Source organism: Ambystoma mexicanum, chromosome 12, assembly GCF_040938575.1.
Source record: "Ambystoma mexicanum isolate Mex_15411 chromosome 12, UKY_AmexF1_1, whole genome shotgun sequence".
NCBI classification, from domain to species: domain Eukaryota; kingdom Metazoa; phylum Chordata; class Amphibia; order Caudata; family Ambystomatidae; genus Ambystoma; species Ambystoma mexicanum.
In genome coordinates this window covers 267,900,110-267,918,618 of record NC_090936.1, presented here as the reverse complement: position 1 = coordinate 267,918,618, position 18,509 = coordinate 267,900,110, and the positions used below count along the sequence as shown (strand labels likewise).

Below are 18,509 nucleotides of genomic sequence, written 5' to 3'. Positions count from 1 at the left end.
TTTCTGAAGCCCAACACCAAATGTATGCTCCTGGGTGACTTCAACCTAGGGTTTGATGACCCCGCATACCAGAAGTCCACTGCCCTCACCACAGCTCTCCACGAGATGAACTTTACGCAAGTGATCTGCACCCCAACTCATGCCAAAGGTCGGATCCTTGACTGGATCCTTCCCTTTAAAATCCCCATTCAAGTCAAATCCATTGAACCGGTACCTTGGACAGACCACTCTGTGATTCTCTTTACTATGTCCCTTACGCCCACCTCCACCAAAATAACTAAAGTCTCTTCCCACATCACTGTGGGACACACCCACAAATTGACCAAGGAACTGTTAGAGCCTACCATTCATGCCTCGCTTGACTCATAGCCTGATAGAATCGACCTTGAAGCCATTCTCAAGGCCTATAACTCCACACTCCTCAGTGCTCTAGACTTGCACGATCCCTCGAAACTACAACTCGATAAAAAAAAACACCTCCATAACTGGTTCAAAAAGGAATGAACACCCTCCGCAAAATGAAACGTGCTGAAGAACACATTTGGAGAAAAATCCCTCTCCCTCTAACAAAGAGGCCTTTAGCAACATTCCTGCCTCTTGCAAAACAGCAATTATCAACACTAAAGCCAGCATTTACAACACCTGTATCAATGAAGCCAGCTCTAACACCAGAAAGCTCTTCAAAATCCTCAAGGAGCTCGAAGCACCAGCCCCTCCTACCACCCCCTTTCCCAAAGACAAAGCCTGGTGCTCCCTAGTACAATCTACCTAATGAACAAAATCCTCAACATCAGATAAAACTACTCTCAAGAAATCTCTGCTCTCCAGCACCAAATCTGATGTCCTCACACTCATCGCACCCAGTACCCCCATTCCAATTCGCCCCGGTCTCCCTGGCAGACATACTCACCACCATCCAAAGCCTCAAAGCATCCAATTGCACAGGCACATCTACCCTGCCCATCTGATCAAGCTATGAGCAGACACCCTCGCTCCGACCATTGCCAAATTTATCGAAGGCCTCCTTCAAATCCTGTACTGTGCCCAACCCCATAAAAGAAACCTGGGTCACACCACTCCTCAAAAAAAAAACTCACTCGATCCCACCCTGCCTACCAATTACCGTCCTAGCACAACAGTGCCCAACCTATTGAAAATTCTTGACCGCACTGCCTATTTTCAACTCCAAACCCATCTAGAAACCAACAATCTATTAGGCACTCGGCAGTCCGGATTCAGGCCCAGACAGCACGGAATCTGCCCCCCTTGACCAAAAGATCCAGCTCAACCACATCTGTGACAACAGAGATCTCGCCATCCACCTTTTACTAGATCTATTGGCAGCCTTCGACCTCATCTACCACAATATCCTGTGCCACCGCCTCACTGTTACCTTCAACCTCTCTCTCGAAATGGCCAACTGGATCAATTCCTTCCTAAGTGAGCGTACCTCTAGTGCCTTTGCTTTAGCTGAAGCAGTTAACCCCGCCCCAATCTCCTATGGGGTCCCACAATGGTCTTGCCTCACCTCCACACTGCACAATATGTATACCAGGCCTCTCTTCGTTCACCTGGACAGCCTGAACATTCCATACACACATTTTGCTGATGATACGCAGGTCCTCCTCAAACTCACGGGCATCCACAAGCTTGACTCTGCTAATATCAACCGTATTTACAGCATCATTCAGGCATGGATGGCTAACCACCATCTCTGTCTGAATGACAAAACAGAGCTGCTTATTGTCGGCTCTCGGCACCGCCTCAAACACCTTGACCCCGCCTTTGCTTCCTTTCACATCAATGGAACATCACCCCTGTATCTTCACATGTCAAAACACTAGGGGTCTACCTTGTCTCAGAGCCTAACATGAAGGCTGTAGCCTCATCAGCGGCATACTCGACCAAACTCATTAACTTATCCAGAAAGTTACTTACCACCAGCAGCTGCCTCACAGTAGCCAGAGACATTATTGGCAGCAAATTAGATTACTGCAATGTCATCCTCGCAGGAACCTCCTCTAAAGCCTCAATAAACTACAGCTGATCCAAAACAACTCCCTTAGGGCAGTGTGGGCCCTGAAATGATCCGATCACATTTCCCTAGTCATACGCGAAGCACAGTGGCTACCAATCAAGGCTTGCATGGAGTTCAAAATCCTATCCATCACTCACCAATGCCTTCACAACACCGCCCCTCACTATCTTACCCACTGCATCACTAAAAGGTCCAGCCTACGCAACCTGCACTCCTCCTCCTCCACCTCCACCTCACTAACCACCCCTGGATTCTGCAGAAGCAAAAGCAGGAGTGACAAGGTTGACCGTCATCGCTCCCACCCTGTGGAATTCCCTCCCACCCTCTATCCAAGAGCTTGCAAAAAAGTTAACGCTGCTCTATTCAACCAATATGTCGGAAACTATTCTCCACAATGTATAATCTGTAACCTAAGAATGCTGTGTATCCTTGTACCTGCTACTATGCACAGAATTATTCTGTACTCACTAGTGCCGTGATACCTCGGGGTCTTGGGCGCTATCAACAAATAAAACAAATAAATAAAGGAGATAGCTAATACATTTGCTGCTGCCCATCTTATCAATAACTATTTTCCAAACGTACAGGTGTTTTAAAATGACAGCATGCAATTGTATTGCTTTCTTATTAGTAAGTTTAGAATAAACATATGCTGGTTGTGTAGAAGCTCATCAAAGACAGGAACCATTATTTACATAATGTATATAAAATATATTGTTTAAGCATGTGTGACAATTTGGCTATCGCGCACTAACACATTTAGTGCATCTTACTTGTTTTTTCTAAGCGGTGTCCGCCATCCATTTTGGTACACGTATGCGTCATCTGGCAACTGGCTTAAGCATTTCCTCTTCTACAGGGTCTACATTTAAATTCTGTCTTTTTGGCAGAATAATTCAGTTCTGTCCTTGGAGCTTTGATGTATAAGAGTATGGATGTACTGCTTTACAGACAGAAAAATGACAGAATTTCTGTTTAAAGTTTTAACATATTTGGGATACAAACCTTTTGTCCCAGAACTGTCTACTTCTGTTAGCGTCTCGGTTTTGTCATCGCCATTTGACTCGTCGACCTCCGCTACTGTTGTCAGTTCGGGTTCACTCTTATAAAGTCTGTAGTCAGGACCCTGAAATTGCATGGGTTGAAGAGTGCATTTTAGAAACATTATTTCCTTGCAAAGGACTAATATTAAGATGAGATTCCTGATAGCAGGAATTGTTCTGAACACAGAATTTTGTTGTGTGTCTCGAAGTGACAACCTCTGAATCCTCCATAGTATTAATTTAAAAAACAGATTCTAATTTTGCGGAAGGCATATTGCCAACTAACTATAAAGAAAAGGATCTCCTATATCTGGTTACTCATTTCCAAATTGAAAATGAAGACATTATAGCTTGAGATTGGATCAAAACACTTGGCCTTCTTTGTGCACATAGCCAGATTTACCAAAACCCTGTCCAGTGTTTCGTTGAGATTTAAATATCTGTACAAAGCACTTATTCTTTCTATTGCAACACAATATGCTTGCTCATTTGAGAATATGTATCACTATCTTTTCAACAGAAATGAAACAGTTTTAAGCTGTTAAGCGTGCAGCTTTGATGCAATGTGATATCATTGCACAATGGACAACTCTTTCTGTTGGTTGGGCTTGATAAGTACACACATGTGCAATAATCATTTCAACTGTTTTGTCAACAAGATACATTTTTATTAGTGAACAGAGATGAACTAAAATTAATGGCTTGTTGCCGGTAACAGCAATTGTTCAATCAATATCACTGTAATGCATTCCAAGCTGCACTCTTCCACACAAACATGCATTTGAGATTTAAATAAATGAATCTTACTGCAGAATGCACATGGGTGTAAATGAAAGGATACCTTAAACACAATAAATGACCACAAGCTCAGCTAGGAGAAAGACAATATGGTAATGCAAAAAAAAAGAAATGGAGCTACTATGTAAAATAATGCTACATGACGGGTGTTATGATGTAGCTGGCAAATGTAGCCCCTTACACAATAAGATCCATTTCTCGGAAATCCTTGAACCTGGTGAATCTTCTTTTCTTCAGGCAGTTGTACTGGGCCCCTGCTATAACACAGCAAGGAGGAAGTGCTGCTATCATTGTGCACAGGGGGAACTGTGGGTGGCTGTTCTGTTAAATCATATGATCGTGGTAGCGGAGGCCGAGGTGGGACTACTTCCGCTTCCTAAGGATTGTAGAACAGTCACCTTAATACAAGCACACCCAAAACATCCTCTCACTTACGTAGGTTCCACACTTCCGTATTACTAACACTATTAGGGCATTCACCATAAATAAAGTTACTTATTCTTCTAGGACTCAATCATGATAACCATACATATAGGTCACTATACTATAGGTCAAGATACAGGTCTGTAGGCAGGCGACAGTAATTGATCAACAAACAATCCAATCTCATAAAGGATTATCCAGCTTTGAGAAATCAGAGGTTTACTCTCTAAAACACCTATATCACCATTTATTCCATTTTATAGCTTCACAATATTGCCACATTTGAACATGAGAATTGTGACCCTCTGTATTGAGCTTCTTAACTGCAACAGCATTTATATTAATTTGATAGTTCCTTACAGCAACACAAGCAGACACAATGGCAGAGGTTTCGTCATTAATATTTCTGCTGATCTTCCAACATTATCTAAAATACTGTCAAGATTCAGTAACAGGAACAGCTAAATGTTTCCCACACACCATCAATGGTAACTACTACTCCACAGCTGAGCTTCTTCATAAATCTTTAGGAGACCGTATGTTTGTCTGGGGATGAAGCCCACACTACTCTCTCTTTAACTCATTGTGGTTCATAACCACCCTCTTATGTGCTCTCCCCTGTTCATGCCTTTTTAACTCCTCCTGCATTTCTACCACCTCCTTTTAACTGCTCCATATGCCCACACTATCTTTATAACTATGCCCAGGCTTTGATAAGGGTATGTTCCACCAATGGGGCCATGCTTAACTGTATGAGTCACATCTGTGCACAATAATTAGTCAGTGTGGGGAGTGGATGTGATGTAAGGAATTGAAGTAATCGGGTACTTTTAACGATTCTCCCGATATATGGACTGAGCCTGAAAAAGGCTGGTGGGTAATTTTGTAATCTTGACTCCTGGGCATGTAGGAATGTGTGTGTGCAGAGTTCATAAAGTGATTTTGTATGGAGCGGACAAGTTTACACATTCTGCTGGCTAATTGCTGCACCTGCAGCAGTGAGGTTTACTGGGGACCAAGGTTGATAAATAGTCTCCTCATTACTTGTATTTGAACCCTGCAGTGACCTGTTGTAAAGTTGAATGCTGGCTGAAATGATGACAGAGGAGTCTGATGTGGATCACAAGAAGTTTATTCAAGCATCAAGTTAAGACTGCGACTCACCCCTTTCAGGGCTTCTCCAAATTGACCATTGAACTCTCACCTCTCATGCCATAACAATTCTAACTGGCTGAGAAACTGATGTCACTACATTCTAGAAATTATGACAACTATGTACAAAGGAAAACAGGTTAACTATATACAGTGAACATTGCATTACTTTATATTATTTATATTATATGAAAGTAAGTAACTTGACAACATTCCCCATGGACAAGGGCTTTGCTTTTTAACCCAGCCAGCATATTCGCTCAGATTTCATAAAGGGCCAGTTGCCGTAGTTGCCTCAATACGATGCACCCATGGCCCAGTCCCCAGTGCCGTTGGCCGAGGGAGTAAGGGATCCTCCCCATACTGTCCCAGGACTCATCCTCCCCATACTGTCCCAGGACTCATCCTCCCCATACTGTCCCAGGACTCATCCTCCCCATACTGTCCCAGGACTCGCATCATGTAGTGCGGAGGGGAACAAGGCCCATGGTGTCACCCCATACACACCTCAGGGACCAGGCAGAGGACATTGGCACATATGAATTTGGGTAAATGTTCATGTTTGAACTCAAGCCACTCATAACATATCTCCCATCACAATGCAATTTAACTTGACATTAGAGAACATCCAACCACATTAGTTTAACATCCATATGGCGTCATCATGAGTTGGGCGTGGAGTAAAAATGCAGCGGGTAATACAATTACCACCGCATTACCGCACTGCCCAACTATGAGTTGGGCGGAACAGAGGATTCACCTCCAGCCATGAGCTGGATGTAAATCTGCAGTTTCTGCTCATTTTTGGCGGAATTACCGCTGAAGTAATTCCACCACAAATACCCCATTGAGTCCAATGGACTTGAAATAAATGGGGACTTAGACCACCACTTGTAATACCGTTGGACGGTATTCTGTCAGATTTACTGCCGAAATACCGCCCAACTTGTGAGGAGGCCCATGGATCTCTTCAAACTTTTCCAGCAACAAACTCAATGCAGCCTAAAGATAATCAACCTATTTTCCAAATACAGGAATATTTTCTGAAACTAAGAAAACAAATGAATTTATTTTTGGTGGTGTCGCCCTGGGGGCCACACTCTGCATGAGTGGACATTGCCAATGCAAATATGACATGGAGGAGTGCACGTTGGTTCTCTGCCTCTCTAGAATTCAAAGGTTTTGAATTTTTAATTGATGACCTCTCTAACATTCAGAAGATTGAATGAAATATGAATAAACATTAATAAACCTGATTCAATGAAGGGCAGCCCAATTAACATGTATGGCTCCCCTTGGGAGTAAAATGCCTTTTGATATCCAGTGATAAATTGACCTCTGTATTATCAGCTTCAAAAACTATACAAGGAAATTGAATAGCATGGCTGTAAAATGCACTAGAATTATAAGTTAAATCTTAAGAATTCAACAACCAACCAAACATATGCCGGGGTTGTAACAAGCTTGATTTGCATACAGTCTTTCCCGCTCTGTGATGGCTTGGAAGGCTGAAAAACAATGGTCTGAAGGGTTGCACAGATCGATGCAGTGGTTATGATTAATTCAAAACATTCCAGCCATCACATTTCGGTTTTGCTTTAAGTCACCCTGATTGGGACGGGTGTTCAGAGGTGGGGCCCGAACCTATTGGGCCCAGAGGTCCAGCCTACACCTCACTGATGACACCCAATGAGGTTGAAACATGTCTGGGGTTGCTTGTACCTTTGTGTAGAAGGGATGTGTGACCTAGCAGTTCAGGCTGGACTTTTGGGTGGAACCAATCCTCATTTGTATCCGGTCTTCCCCTCCTGTAATGGCTTAGCAGGCTTAAAACTATGATCTGTAGGGTTTCCCAGAGCTATGCCAGGGGCTATTATTGATTCAAAACCGTCCAGCCATGACCTTTTGGTTATGAAAACAGAATGCAAAAAGCTAATGTGATGAAGTGCCATCCATGTGGTATGGTGAACAACCTATCATGAGCTTTTATAACCAGACTATGGTCAGGAGACCCAGCTCACAGCTGGAAGCAAAGGCCCATACAGTAGAGCGGTGTATATTGTCAGCATGATTGTCTGAAATTGATGGCAATGTCTCGAGGCCTATGGAGATCCTAGGGTGGTGACCCAAGCTGGCGAGAGTCGGCAGATATCAGGAGAAGAGAATCCTGGCAAAACCAGGGACACAAAGAGTGATGCAAAAAGGAGGTATTACTGAACAAAGCCAATGGTAACCCTGGCGGGAAGATGCAGAAAGTATAGAAGCCTGGTCGACAAGTCGGAGTAGACACCTAGAACATCAAAGTGAACACATTTTCTCAAGCAGATACCGGAAGCAGAGGAGGGAAGCCCGGGTGAATACCTTGCAAGAAGGGAGAGGTGGCAGGCAGATCAAAAAGGGGAAATACGTTGATAAAGTGGACACCAAAAAACTTTGGATGCTGGAACTTGGAGCTCAGAAAGTGAAGTTAGAAAGAAATGGAATCAGAACTCAATGAAAAGTGGACAAGAGACGAAAAAGAAACATTTGCCTGCTCGAACCTGAGTCATAAGTCCTAAAGCATACTGAACAAATGAAGGTGAAAATTATTTCTTACTTGAACCATGTGACGTAGCACTCCACCACAATGAACCACACTGACTCCTAAAGTAAACTCTCATGGATGTGTATTAAGACTTGTGCTGGTCGAAATGGCTGGTTCCTTTTGGGACCTAATGGACTGGGGGTATTTTGGCGCTAGGGCCGGCCCTTTTCCTCTCTTGACTTTCCCAGGCTAGATTCCCACCTCCTTAGCCCAGACGTCCCTATCTGGGTGGTTAGTAGATCTCCGATCTTTAACACCCATCAGTCTTTCTTCTTCTCTACACTTTAGGTTTTTGCCCTAAAACCATGGCTACCCGACTCCCTAGGGAACTAGCTTTTCCTCTCCTATAGTTAGTTAGTCTCGGGGAAGAGGGAATGGTGGCTTCATTCGCCCTGTGTTACACACACTCCTTTCACAACCTCTCACAGTTGAACCTGTGTTTTACTGATCCGAACAACTGTTCTCCTCTCCCTATGACACTGTCCTCCAATCTCTCACTCTGCCTTTCCACCTCCACCCTTCGGTTTTACTTCCTTTCCCACTCCTATTCCTTACTACCGCTTGTACTTCCAACTATCCCTCTACCTCAGTTATTCCTTCCCCTCCTTTCCCACTTTACGCTCCCCGCCTCTTACTGGTTCTCTAGTTAAACGTATGTCTACAACAATATCTACTCCTACTCTCTCACTCAGTGCCCCTCTGCCCGCTTTACCTCTACTACTTTTCCGAATCTGTTACTACCACTACCTCTCTACTACTATGGTCTTCCTCTTACCCGAATTCCAGCGATATAGTGCCCTGCTCACCTCTCTAGTTAGCCCCTGGTTAACCCCCCCCCCCCCCAGGAACACGCAGGGATAAGGTGTCCTGAGCACCCCTCTACTACCCACTACCACCTATCTCCTTCACTTGCTACTCCCACGCCTACTTCATTTCCAGTTACTACCACCACCTCTACCACTACTTCAGTCTGCCACTACTCCTACTCTACCATTAATACTCACACTCTCCCTCTCTCACACAAACACGCCACAGACCACCTTCTTAACAAGAGCCTCCACACTCCAGTCACTTTTGCCTCCTCTGGTCTCTTGGATGTCCTCCTCTGCTGCTGGTCCGCGCCCAACTGCAGCCCACCCCAAACAACTCCCAAGCTCCCCCTTATATATCTCCCTCTGGACTGGCCACTTACCCTACCAATGGCTTACCTTGCTTTCAAGAGGTGTGACAGGGGAGGGTTTGGGAGGTTACATAAAGGCTTTAAGCCGCGCCCCCTTTTCTATGTGGCTTTTCCGGATTAGGATTTTTCTCTTGGTGAGCTGGCTCTTCTTTTCTGGTCTGTGGTTTTTCTTGCGAGGATGTTAGGCAGTGTAGCCTGTCTACACATTTTCTGGCATCCTGGGTTGTTAGGGTCGGGTTCCCTCCCACCCCTGACATGGCTGGAGCAATGGCCCTGTCACAACTGGTAGACAAAACTCCTTACTGAGTAAGTTAGATAGAAAGAAATGACCCCCGGAAAGTAGGTTCAGAATTCCACAAGCATTTTCAGCAAACTAAGATAAAGGCAAACACTACTGAGTCAGAGATTCCAAAGCATATCGACAATGGGAAACTATTAAGGATAAGGTGAGGAAAACTAGCAGCACCTCGACACTGAACACTCAAATTATAGTCCAACTGACAAATTTAAGTGCCACTGATAACATAATAAAATCATTAAATTAAATACTATTTTACATAGTCACTTTCATTGATTGTCATGCTATTCTATTTATTTAATTTTATTTGAAGGAAAAGGAGATGTACATAGTGAAGAGACTGTATATGAAAAGGGACAATAAGAAAGGGGATAGAGAAGGACAAAGACACCTACATCCAGGGTTCACACATAGGTCACAAATGCATTACTAAATGTGACTTAGCAAAATCTTTTTAAACATCTACAATGACCACCTATTCAGACCCCAACAACTCTCACAAGGCAAAATCTCAATAGCCAACTAGAGTTTTTCTTGCAACTCCCCTGCAGCAAAATAGTGTTGTAACTTTAGTCCTTTTTAGGACCATTCAGCATCATCTCCATCTCTTGGACAGCACATGGTATATATGCCCTTGCAGACCTCTCTCAACCATCATCATTATGATCATAGTTTACATTCCCCTTCTCGTATTTAGAAAATGTGCTTTACCCCTGCATGCAAATCATGACAGTAGTTTATCCTTGTTGAGCTCCTATCTCCTTAGAGCAGAAAATGTAATTAACATCCTCTCTATTACATCAAGCGTCCATTAACTAACTACTACAGAACGTCCTGGACTTGGTCTTGTGACAGTCATTTTGCAAACCTGACAAATGTTGATTAATGTCCATATGTATCATCAGTTTTTGGGCCTTTCTAATTGAGCTTCCATAATAAGAATGTCACAGACATGTTCAAATGGCTCACCATGGTTTAGGTCGAATTTACCGCGTACAAATGGTCGTAATGACCAAAAGTTCTAAAAATGCTACCACAAAAAGTTCATACCTTTGGTGGTAGCACTACAGGTAAGTATAACTTCAGCGGGGGTCGGTGGCGTGTCCCCCGCAACACCCCGCTCACTATACTGTGTGGCATAGTGAGCGGGGTGTTGCGAGGGACACCCCCGCAGAACACCCGTTAAAAAAATAAAATAAAATTAAAAATTTAAAAAATGGGGGCTGCGGGGGTTTCCCGCGCAACACCCCGCTCACTATACTTCACAGTACCGTAGTACGTGTGTTTTCGCATGAGAAAGGTGCAAACTTTTGGTAGTTCACACCTTTCTCATGCAAACGTTCTGACCGCAGCCAAATCAGCTGCGGACGGATCACTCGGATTCGCTCACCACACATTGCTGGTTCTTCAACATTGTAATTTGTTTAGTGTAAATGATACATCCTTCACACTACAAAATCCACATCTTCAAGCTCTCAAAGGGATTTCGAAGTAGGATTGATCAACAAAAGTCATCATCATGCACATTCAAATAAGAGTGCCCAATTCTTAGCTTAAAGCTCTCCAGGTAAAAGCTTGCAAGGCCATGAATTAGCAGTAGGATGGTTAGGGGAAATGCAAGGAAGTGGTAGAGGAACGAGCGGGTAACACGCGATACCATCTACAGTTATAGAGTGCTTGAAGAGCCTAGATACCCTTCTTAAAATGTATATTGCCTGCACATATATGTGTGTTTAGAACCAACAAATAGGAGTCACAACCACTGTAGTAGAAGGAGTCAAGTGAAAGAGCAAACCAGCTAATAATAAACTGACACAGATTCATCATGTAAACATTACTAATCTTGTCAAAGTCAACAAAAGCACTTTAAAGGCATGGCTTACCTCATTTTTGCAGGTTTCTGAAGACGGTGTCATTCCTGTGTCACCTGCATTTGCCAAAGAATAAATGACAGCAAAACATGAACAATAGTAAAACTTATAAGTACATGGACAGAGAAAGGTACACTAACACTGTACAACCCCTGCCCTTTAGTTGTTCAGTTTTGAAAACATTTTGTTTCCATGTCGGAATGAAAAGGCCAAGCCAAAAACATCACTTGCTGGAATTGTTTGTCAGGAAACGGCAAATTGAGTGGGAAACAACCTCTGCTGATGATTATCAAGTGCAACACATTCAACCAGAAGTAAGGTGAGGGTACTGTTCCCACTGATTCTGCATCTGTCCTCAGTGGGGACAGAATTCAGAAGGCAGGACAGGATGATTTGCTAAATGTCCTTATTTAAATACCATGACACCTTATGATCCCTTCGAGACACTGGTAGAACTGGCCCAACTGCTTCTTAAAATTAGACTCAAGCAACATTTTGGTGTCAAAGAGGATGGAGATCAAGTGGAAGAGCCCAACAATGTGACTGGCTTACATGCCAAGTCCACGTTTTACCCACATAACATCTCAGCTGAACCTATCACATTTGAGAAAGATATCCTTAAACTCAAGGCGATTGAGAAAACGAGAGAACATAAAAAAAAGATGTGGATAGCATTGGCCAGTCTTAGTAAGAACAATGAACACCAACACATATGACCAGATGATCTCCTCACTGTCGGATAATAGAGAAAATGATCTACCAATACTGTGCAACCCCAGCACAGATCTTAGATTAGAAATAGCTGGGATAGTGGAGGAAGCATTATGTGAAGGGCATATTAGTCCAAAAGAAGCCGAATTTCTTTCCCCAAACATTCTAAAATGCCTGCCTTCTATGCCCTCCCAAAGGTACATAAAGAGATATTCACTCCCCCTGGCCGCCCAATTGTGGCAACATTAACTTTCATCTTAGAGCCCCTGTCACAATTTATTGATCATTCTCTAAAAACAGAAGTGCCCAAAATGTGATCTTACTTAAAAGACAGAACGGGGGTGCTCAAAATGGAGAAGGAATTGAGATTTGATACAGACACCAGATACTAGCCCCCCTCGACATGAAATCACTCTTATAACAACATACCTCGGATGGAAACATTAATGATCATAGACAAAGTGCTTGAAGACCAAGTACCTGCTATTGAAATTCCACAACTATTTGTTCTCAAACTGGCTGAAATTGCCTTGAAATAGAATTTCTTTATGTATAAATCAGACTTTTATGAACCGTGTTCTGGTACTGCCATGGGAGCAACCTTGCACCATCTCTAGTAAGCCTCTACGTGGCAAAATTTGAAACCAGACACAATTATGGACCAGACAACCTCTCTGGAAACCAGATCACCCTCTGGACCAGACACATAGATGTGTTTTATATATTAAAGGTACCTGGTAAGCCTTGATCCTCCAGGTTTACAATAACGTGTATAAATTACAAATGATCAAGGCTTTTATGTCACACCCCAAATATATTTTGTATAACAAATGAAAAGTTAAATATCAAAAAAACAAATGGATTGAAGTTATTTGGGTGTGACATAAAAGCCTTGATCTTTTGTACTTTACACCAGATACATAGATGATATACTGATTATCAAGAGGGAATTCATGGCAGATTTTAAGAAATAGATATCTCAAATTCACTTACACAACAAGCAAGAAAGTGATGAACTTTCTGGATGTGGAGATCAGAGCGAGAGATGGCAACCTTACCACCACTATCTTCCGAAATTAAACCGATCGGAACTCACTGCACGAATATACCAGTTTTTACCTGAGGAGTTTCTGGGATAACTTACAGTTCGGGCAGTTTTTGTGATTTAGAATAAACCGCTCAGAAATGACAGAGTATGATAGACTGCACAATCCCTGGTAGGCCGTCTCCGAGAAAGGGGTTACACGAAGAAACTGATAAAACAGTCAAGAAATGGAGCATGTAACATCACACAAGCTCCCACCCTCCTACAAGATAAGAGACCGTGCAGAGGACAACAAATAACGGCTGTCTTAAGTCACTTGAATAGAAAATAAAAAAAATGTTTTAAAAAAAATCAAATAAAAAGAGAAATCCTGAAACTCTGGCCCATACTGAATGTGGGATGCTCCAATCCATCTAAACCCAGATTTCAAATTTAAAAAAGAAAGAATCTGAGAGACACACTGGTACAATCTAACCAACCATCTATGGCCATTGAACATCAAGGCACTATTTGGGGCTATGATCGACCACAGGGACATTCCCTGTGAGGTCAATGCTCTGTATGTTCACTAACATCACCAAACTGGCTATAGATCTAGGCTTAACCACCCACGGAGACAGAACATCCTAACAAATTGCAACACGAGTAATGTGATATTTTTGATTTCATGCCCCTGCTACCTAAAGTATGACTATAGAAGCATATGTCATGTATTAGACTTGGGTGAGCAAATAACCCATTGGTAGCACATTTTCAAACACCGCCACACACCAAAGGACATGCGCTGGACGATCATCGAAAGAGTGAACTGCCCATGGAGAGGCGGAGATATACAGACCCTACTATTAAAAGGGGAACATAAGTAGATATTCTGGCTAAAAACAGATCAACTAGGCCTGAATTAATCCTAAGTGTGGGAAACGCTAGCTGTTCTACAATAATTCAAGCCTCCATATAGATGGGCTCTTAATTGAGCAGTTTACACTAGATCAAGAGAATACAGAAGCTGTGGAAACACTTGTATTGATTGGATGAACCACTAGCAAAGCATAAAGCATAAAATGAGCACAAAATGGAAAAAGCATCCAAATAGACTAATTTGGTAGGATTAAACAGAATAGATGGCATGGTGATATCCACCAGAGTGAACATAGGTTCTAATTTCACAGCATCAAAGGATATCACTGTATATAATGTTTATGAGAATGCACACATGGTAGGTGTGCCCTAACCTGTAGCCAAAAAGGGACCTCTATGTGAAGTAGCTTCTTGTTATGGAATAGACCCCATACACCACATATACCAGAATGCTCCTGGCCCAAACGGGCCATACTATACAAAAGCAGGCACTTAGAAAACCATGCCTATACATACTTTTTAAAATAAATTATTCCCAATTGTATTCAATATGTATGCAGACACAACCGATTAGCAGTGGCATTCATCTCCCTAGCATCGGAGTAACAGGAAGTTCAGGCTCGCGCAGTACTGCGCATGTTAATAACATACAACTCCATTGGAGTGTGTTAATGCTAATCGCATTCACAGATAAATTTGTACAGGTCAATGGTTCAAAGAAACAACGAACTCAATTCAATTTGAGCTGGACAAAATACTCAACAAAACCCGTTTGGTCAAGAAAAGAACACACCTATGTAGTGTACATTTACAGAATACCGGTTGTAGGGTAATTTATATGCAGGGTAATCACCACCTTGGTGTTGCCCCACTACTGAGTAGTTATATGTGTCTGATGGACAATAAGATGTTTACATGATACAGTAAACAGAATGCGACTCAGAGCTACCGAGCGCGCCAGTAAGCATAACTACCGTGCAGGACCAATACTAGCAGCAGGTAAGGCAGGAAACTAGCGGGCAATAATAATTACTAATGAACTTCTTCAAAGTATGCAGCACCGACAGCAGGCAGTGGATCTACCCTCCTGCGGGCTATCTCATTCAAGAGTCTGATGTAGAAACCAGCGAGCCCAGCCAGACCACATCTGTGTTAGAAAAGTGGGGGAGGGTCGAACATAAGCCTAAGTCTGCTATTGTTTGCTAAACCCCTCTCTTCCACTGCAGGGCTTCTGCAGACTTGAGCAAAAGACAAGACCTGACATGTAAGCTGACAACCTAGAGTCACTATAGATGGCTCTGATTTATGATCCAACAGCAAACCACATGAACAACACTAACATCAGTTCGTTTTTTTCAATGTCTTCAAATGGGTAGAAATGTGTTGAAATTGTAACTAACAAAACCTGACTGGCCACTGACTAGCGCTACATAGAACTTGGCAATTAAGTATGGAACATTCTGCTTTATGATTACAAGGGTTATACATGGACACAGACCTTTCTGACACATTTATTTCATGTGCAACAGGACCATGATTCCCTGATTTTGTTTCACAGCGTTACGGTTGCAGATCCAAAATAGTGAAGTGACACAACCAACATGTGGTAAGAAAGAATACCCATAAGCCTCGATAGAGAGTTATTACGAGTATGCCACCATTTTTAATCGAAGACAGTCCTGAAGAAAGTGGGTGGAAGAAATAAGTGACCACTGAAACTGGTAGACATATACTGTAGAGATGGCATCAAATAAATGGTCATGGGCTATAGTTCAGCTTTGATCTTAGGTGGACTAGAACTGCAGTTTGGGCCATCCTAGATAATTTCTTTGCATCTTCATAGCTTTTTTAGTATCTGGACTTTATAGAAATGTGGACTCTGACACTACCGGCCATTAACACTGTTTTTGGAACCGATAGCTAAAGTTCTTTTGCCTTACTTCTGGTCGAATGTGTTTAACTTGATAATCAGTAGGTGTTTTGCCCTACTATCGTGTTAGAATGTTACTGCCAGGGCAGACCCTGTTCTTACCCGTTCAGGCCCTCCCCCCTATATACCTCTGACAATAATCCATATGATGTCATCATGTTAGAAGGCCGTAAACATAGGAGAAATAGATTAGCAGAATCAAGCTCAATGGATTTAAGCCTGGACCTTTCCATTAGCTCAGGCATCCTCATCCATATCATTCCAACCATTCTTTTGTCACGCTGTGGAACTTGGCAAATTTGCCTGAAATATAAGTGTCCATCTTGACTGCAACTTAAGCATACACTCTCAAATAAGTGTAGTGACCAAAGGAGCCTTCTCGCAATTGGAAAATGGAGACTTAAATGAGGTGCAAAGAAAGCTCAAAAGACCAGCTCTCTTTTCCAACAAATCCTTCGACAATTGCAAGAGCTCTAATCAAGTTCAGCTTGTGTGCATCAGGGATGTCATTTGGGGGTCGCAACTGTGACCCCAGGGTTCTCCCTTGCTACCCCTAAAAGAAATAATTAAAACTTGTTTTTTTATGTAAGCTATTGGGCTTTTGCCAGCGCCAGGTGGCTCTTTGTTTCTGGAGTGGCTGGCTTTCTTGTTCAGGCCTCTTAAAACAAAAAAAAAAAAAAAAAAACAGGGGGTTCCACAAGCGTAACACTTTCTGCAGTGACCCTAAATAAGAAAGAATAGGAATGACAAATAATTTGTCTTTTTGGAATTCTATACAATAATTGCTAGACTCATTAAAGGTGTATTTCAGGCACGCTTCAGGGGTGAGTCACTGATTTAGTTTGTTCTTAAACACCTCAACTCAGCCTTTCATCTTTCCGAGGTCGATAAATGAGTACCAACACAGGTTGGGTGACATTGTATGTATATTTGTTCTATATAAAGAGCTTAAGCGTAAGTGTTATATAATAACATCATTATCATTTGGCCTTGGATGTCTGCTTGCCTTCACAGTAATTTGGCAATATGGGCCTATACACACTGATATTAACGATACATAGGGTGATCCATTGTTTTATGAAATGCATATTACAGAGTGATATCGTAACCATATATTTTTTTAGTTTACTTTGTAACAATGCTTTGTGATGCCACTTCCTGTTTTGTCAACGGGTGAAAGGTCGTGTTCCATAGCTTCCTGTGAAGTCACTTCAGGGTGGGGTCAATTGACATCAGAGCTCAAGGGTTGTGTGATGTCACTTCTGCTACCCCCTGACATTTTGGTGAAATGACATCCCCGCTGTGCGTAACACCCAAAGGCTGCTCAGAGTCTACTACCCTTTACAGACCAGAATGAAACATAATTCCAATATAATACATGGAAGCCTGTAATATCTGTATAAAATCCTGGAAATAATTTTCTTACCGCAGGTTAGTTGTGACATCACAACTGACCTATAATAAGAAAATTACATCACAACTGACCTGTTACGTTATTACGCTTCAGCAGTAACGTCACAATCCCTGCTGCTTGAGCAACACGAAAAAAATCCAGCTATCACTGCAGCACTTAATTAAAGCTGTGAAAAGCTTTTCAAATTCCCTACCTGCAGAATAGTTTTACGTCACTTTACAACCATTCATTGACAAACTGGTTATGGTTGAATGTTTAATTTGTGCACTGCTGGAGTTTAGACCATGTGAGCAGGAATCTGCATGCTATTTAATTTTAAAGCACAAAATTCAATCTTTTTTTCGGTATATTTTATTAAACTGCTTAAACTATTTTTCTCTAACACATTAGGTGCTGCATTTTTGCTTTTTAAAATCCAAACTGATTCCATATTGATTACATGGACAAGCACAGGGAAGATTGGGTACATTATATGCAAGAGACTAGGTACTAAAGGGAATCTCAGTGTGTGGCCATGTATTTTATGCTGGTAATATAGCTCAGCGGGTTGGTCGCAGGTTCGAATCCCGGAAAGGCCAACTCAGCCTTTCATCCTTCCGAGGTCGATAAATGAGTACCAATTTCGGTTGGGTGATATTGTATGTAAATATGTGCTCTGTAAAGCGCTTTGGATTAAGGCGCTATATAAATAATACATCATTCTCATTACCATTTTAAGGAATAAAAGACCCCCATACATAAAAACTCACCTTGGAGTTCCGTGAACTTGTAAATGAACTCTGCCTTAGGCCTCGTTCCTCTATTTGCTCACAAAACTCCTTGGTGACTTGCAATATTCTTATAACGTACAGTAGGGTTACTTTATCCTATATTTAAAACCCAGGAGAGCCCTACACTCTGCCCTTCTAATATCCCTGTTTCGGGAAGTGTAGGTAGAAAAAAAACACAATTCTACTGCCCAGTTAAGCCAAGCTCTCAAAGCAGAATCTTCTCAAAATATGATGTTGACCCCATCTTCCTGTCTGTGCATTAGTAAGCCGGTCTCGAATTGTTAAGTCATTTCCGACTAGCAAGATTCTCCTGAGGGTGTATTCAGTTTGTAATAGGAGAACTAAAAGCTCCCTTTGATAATATCTTGCATGGACAAATGCAAATTCAGCATTC

General features: G+C 42.2%; 1 protein-coding gene across 16 annotated transcripts in view; it reads right to left on the bottom strand.

The window, feature by feature from the left end:
• The window catches only part of PLEKHA5 (pleckstrin homology domain containing A5), a 1,790,419-nt gene that overhangs the window by 222,612 nt on the left and 1,549,298 nt on the right, over positions 1-18,509 (bottom strand). For 15 of the 16 annotated variants that reach the window (XM_069628398.1, XM_069628397.1, XM_069628399.1 and 12 more), the window contains 3 exons: positions 11,400-11,443; positions 4,061-4,255; positions 3,044-3,164 (listed from right to left, as the gene is read on the bottom strand). In XM_069628398.1, the coding sequence (XP_069484499.1) occupies positions 3,044-3,164; positions 4,061-4,255; positions 11,400-11,443 (360 nt within the window). The remainder of the gene's footprint in view (positions 1-3,043; positions 3,165-4,060; positions 4,256-11,399; positions 11,444-18,509) is intronic. The other variant, XM_069628403.1, reaches the window with a different exon arrangement.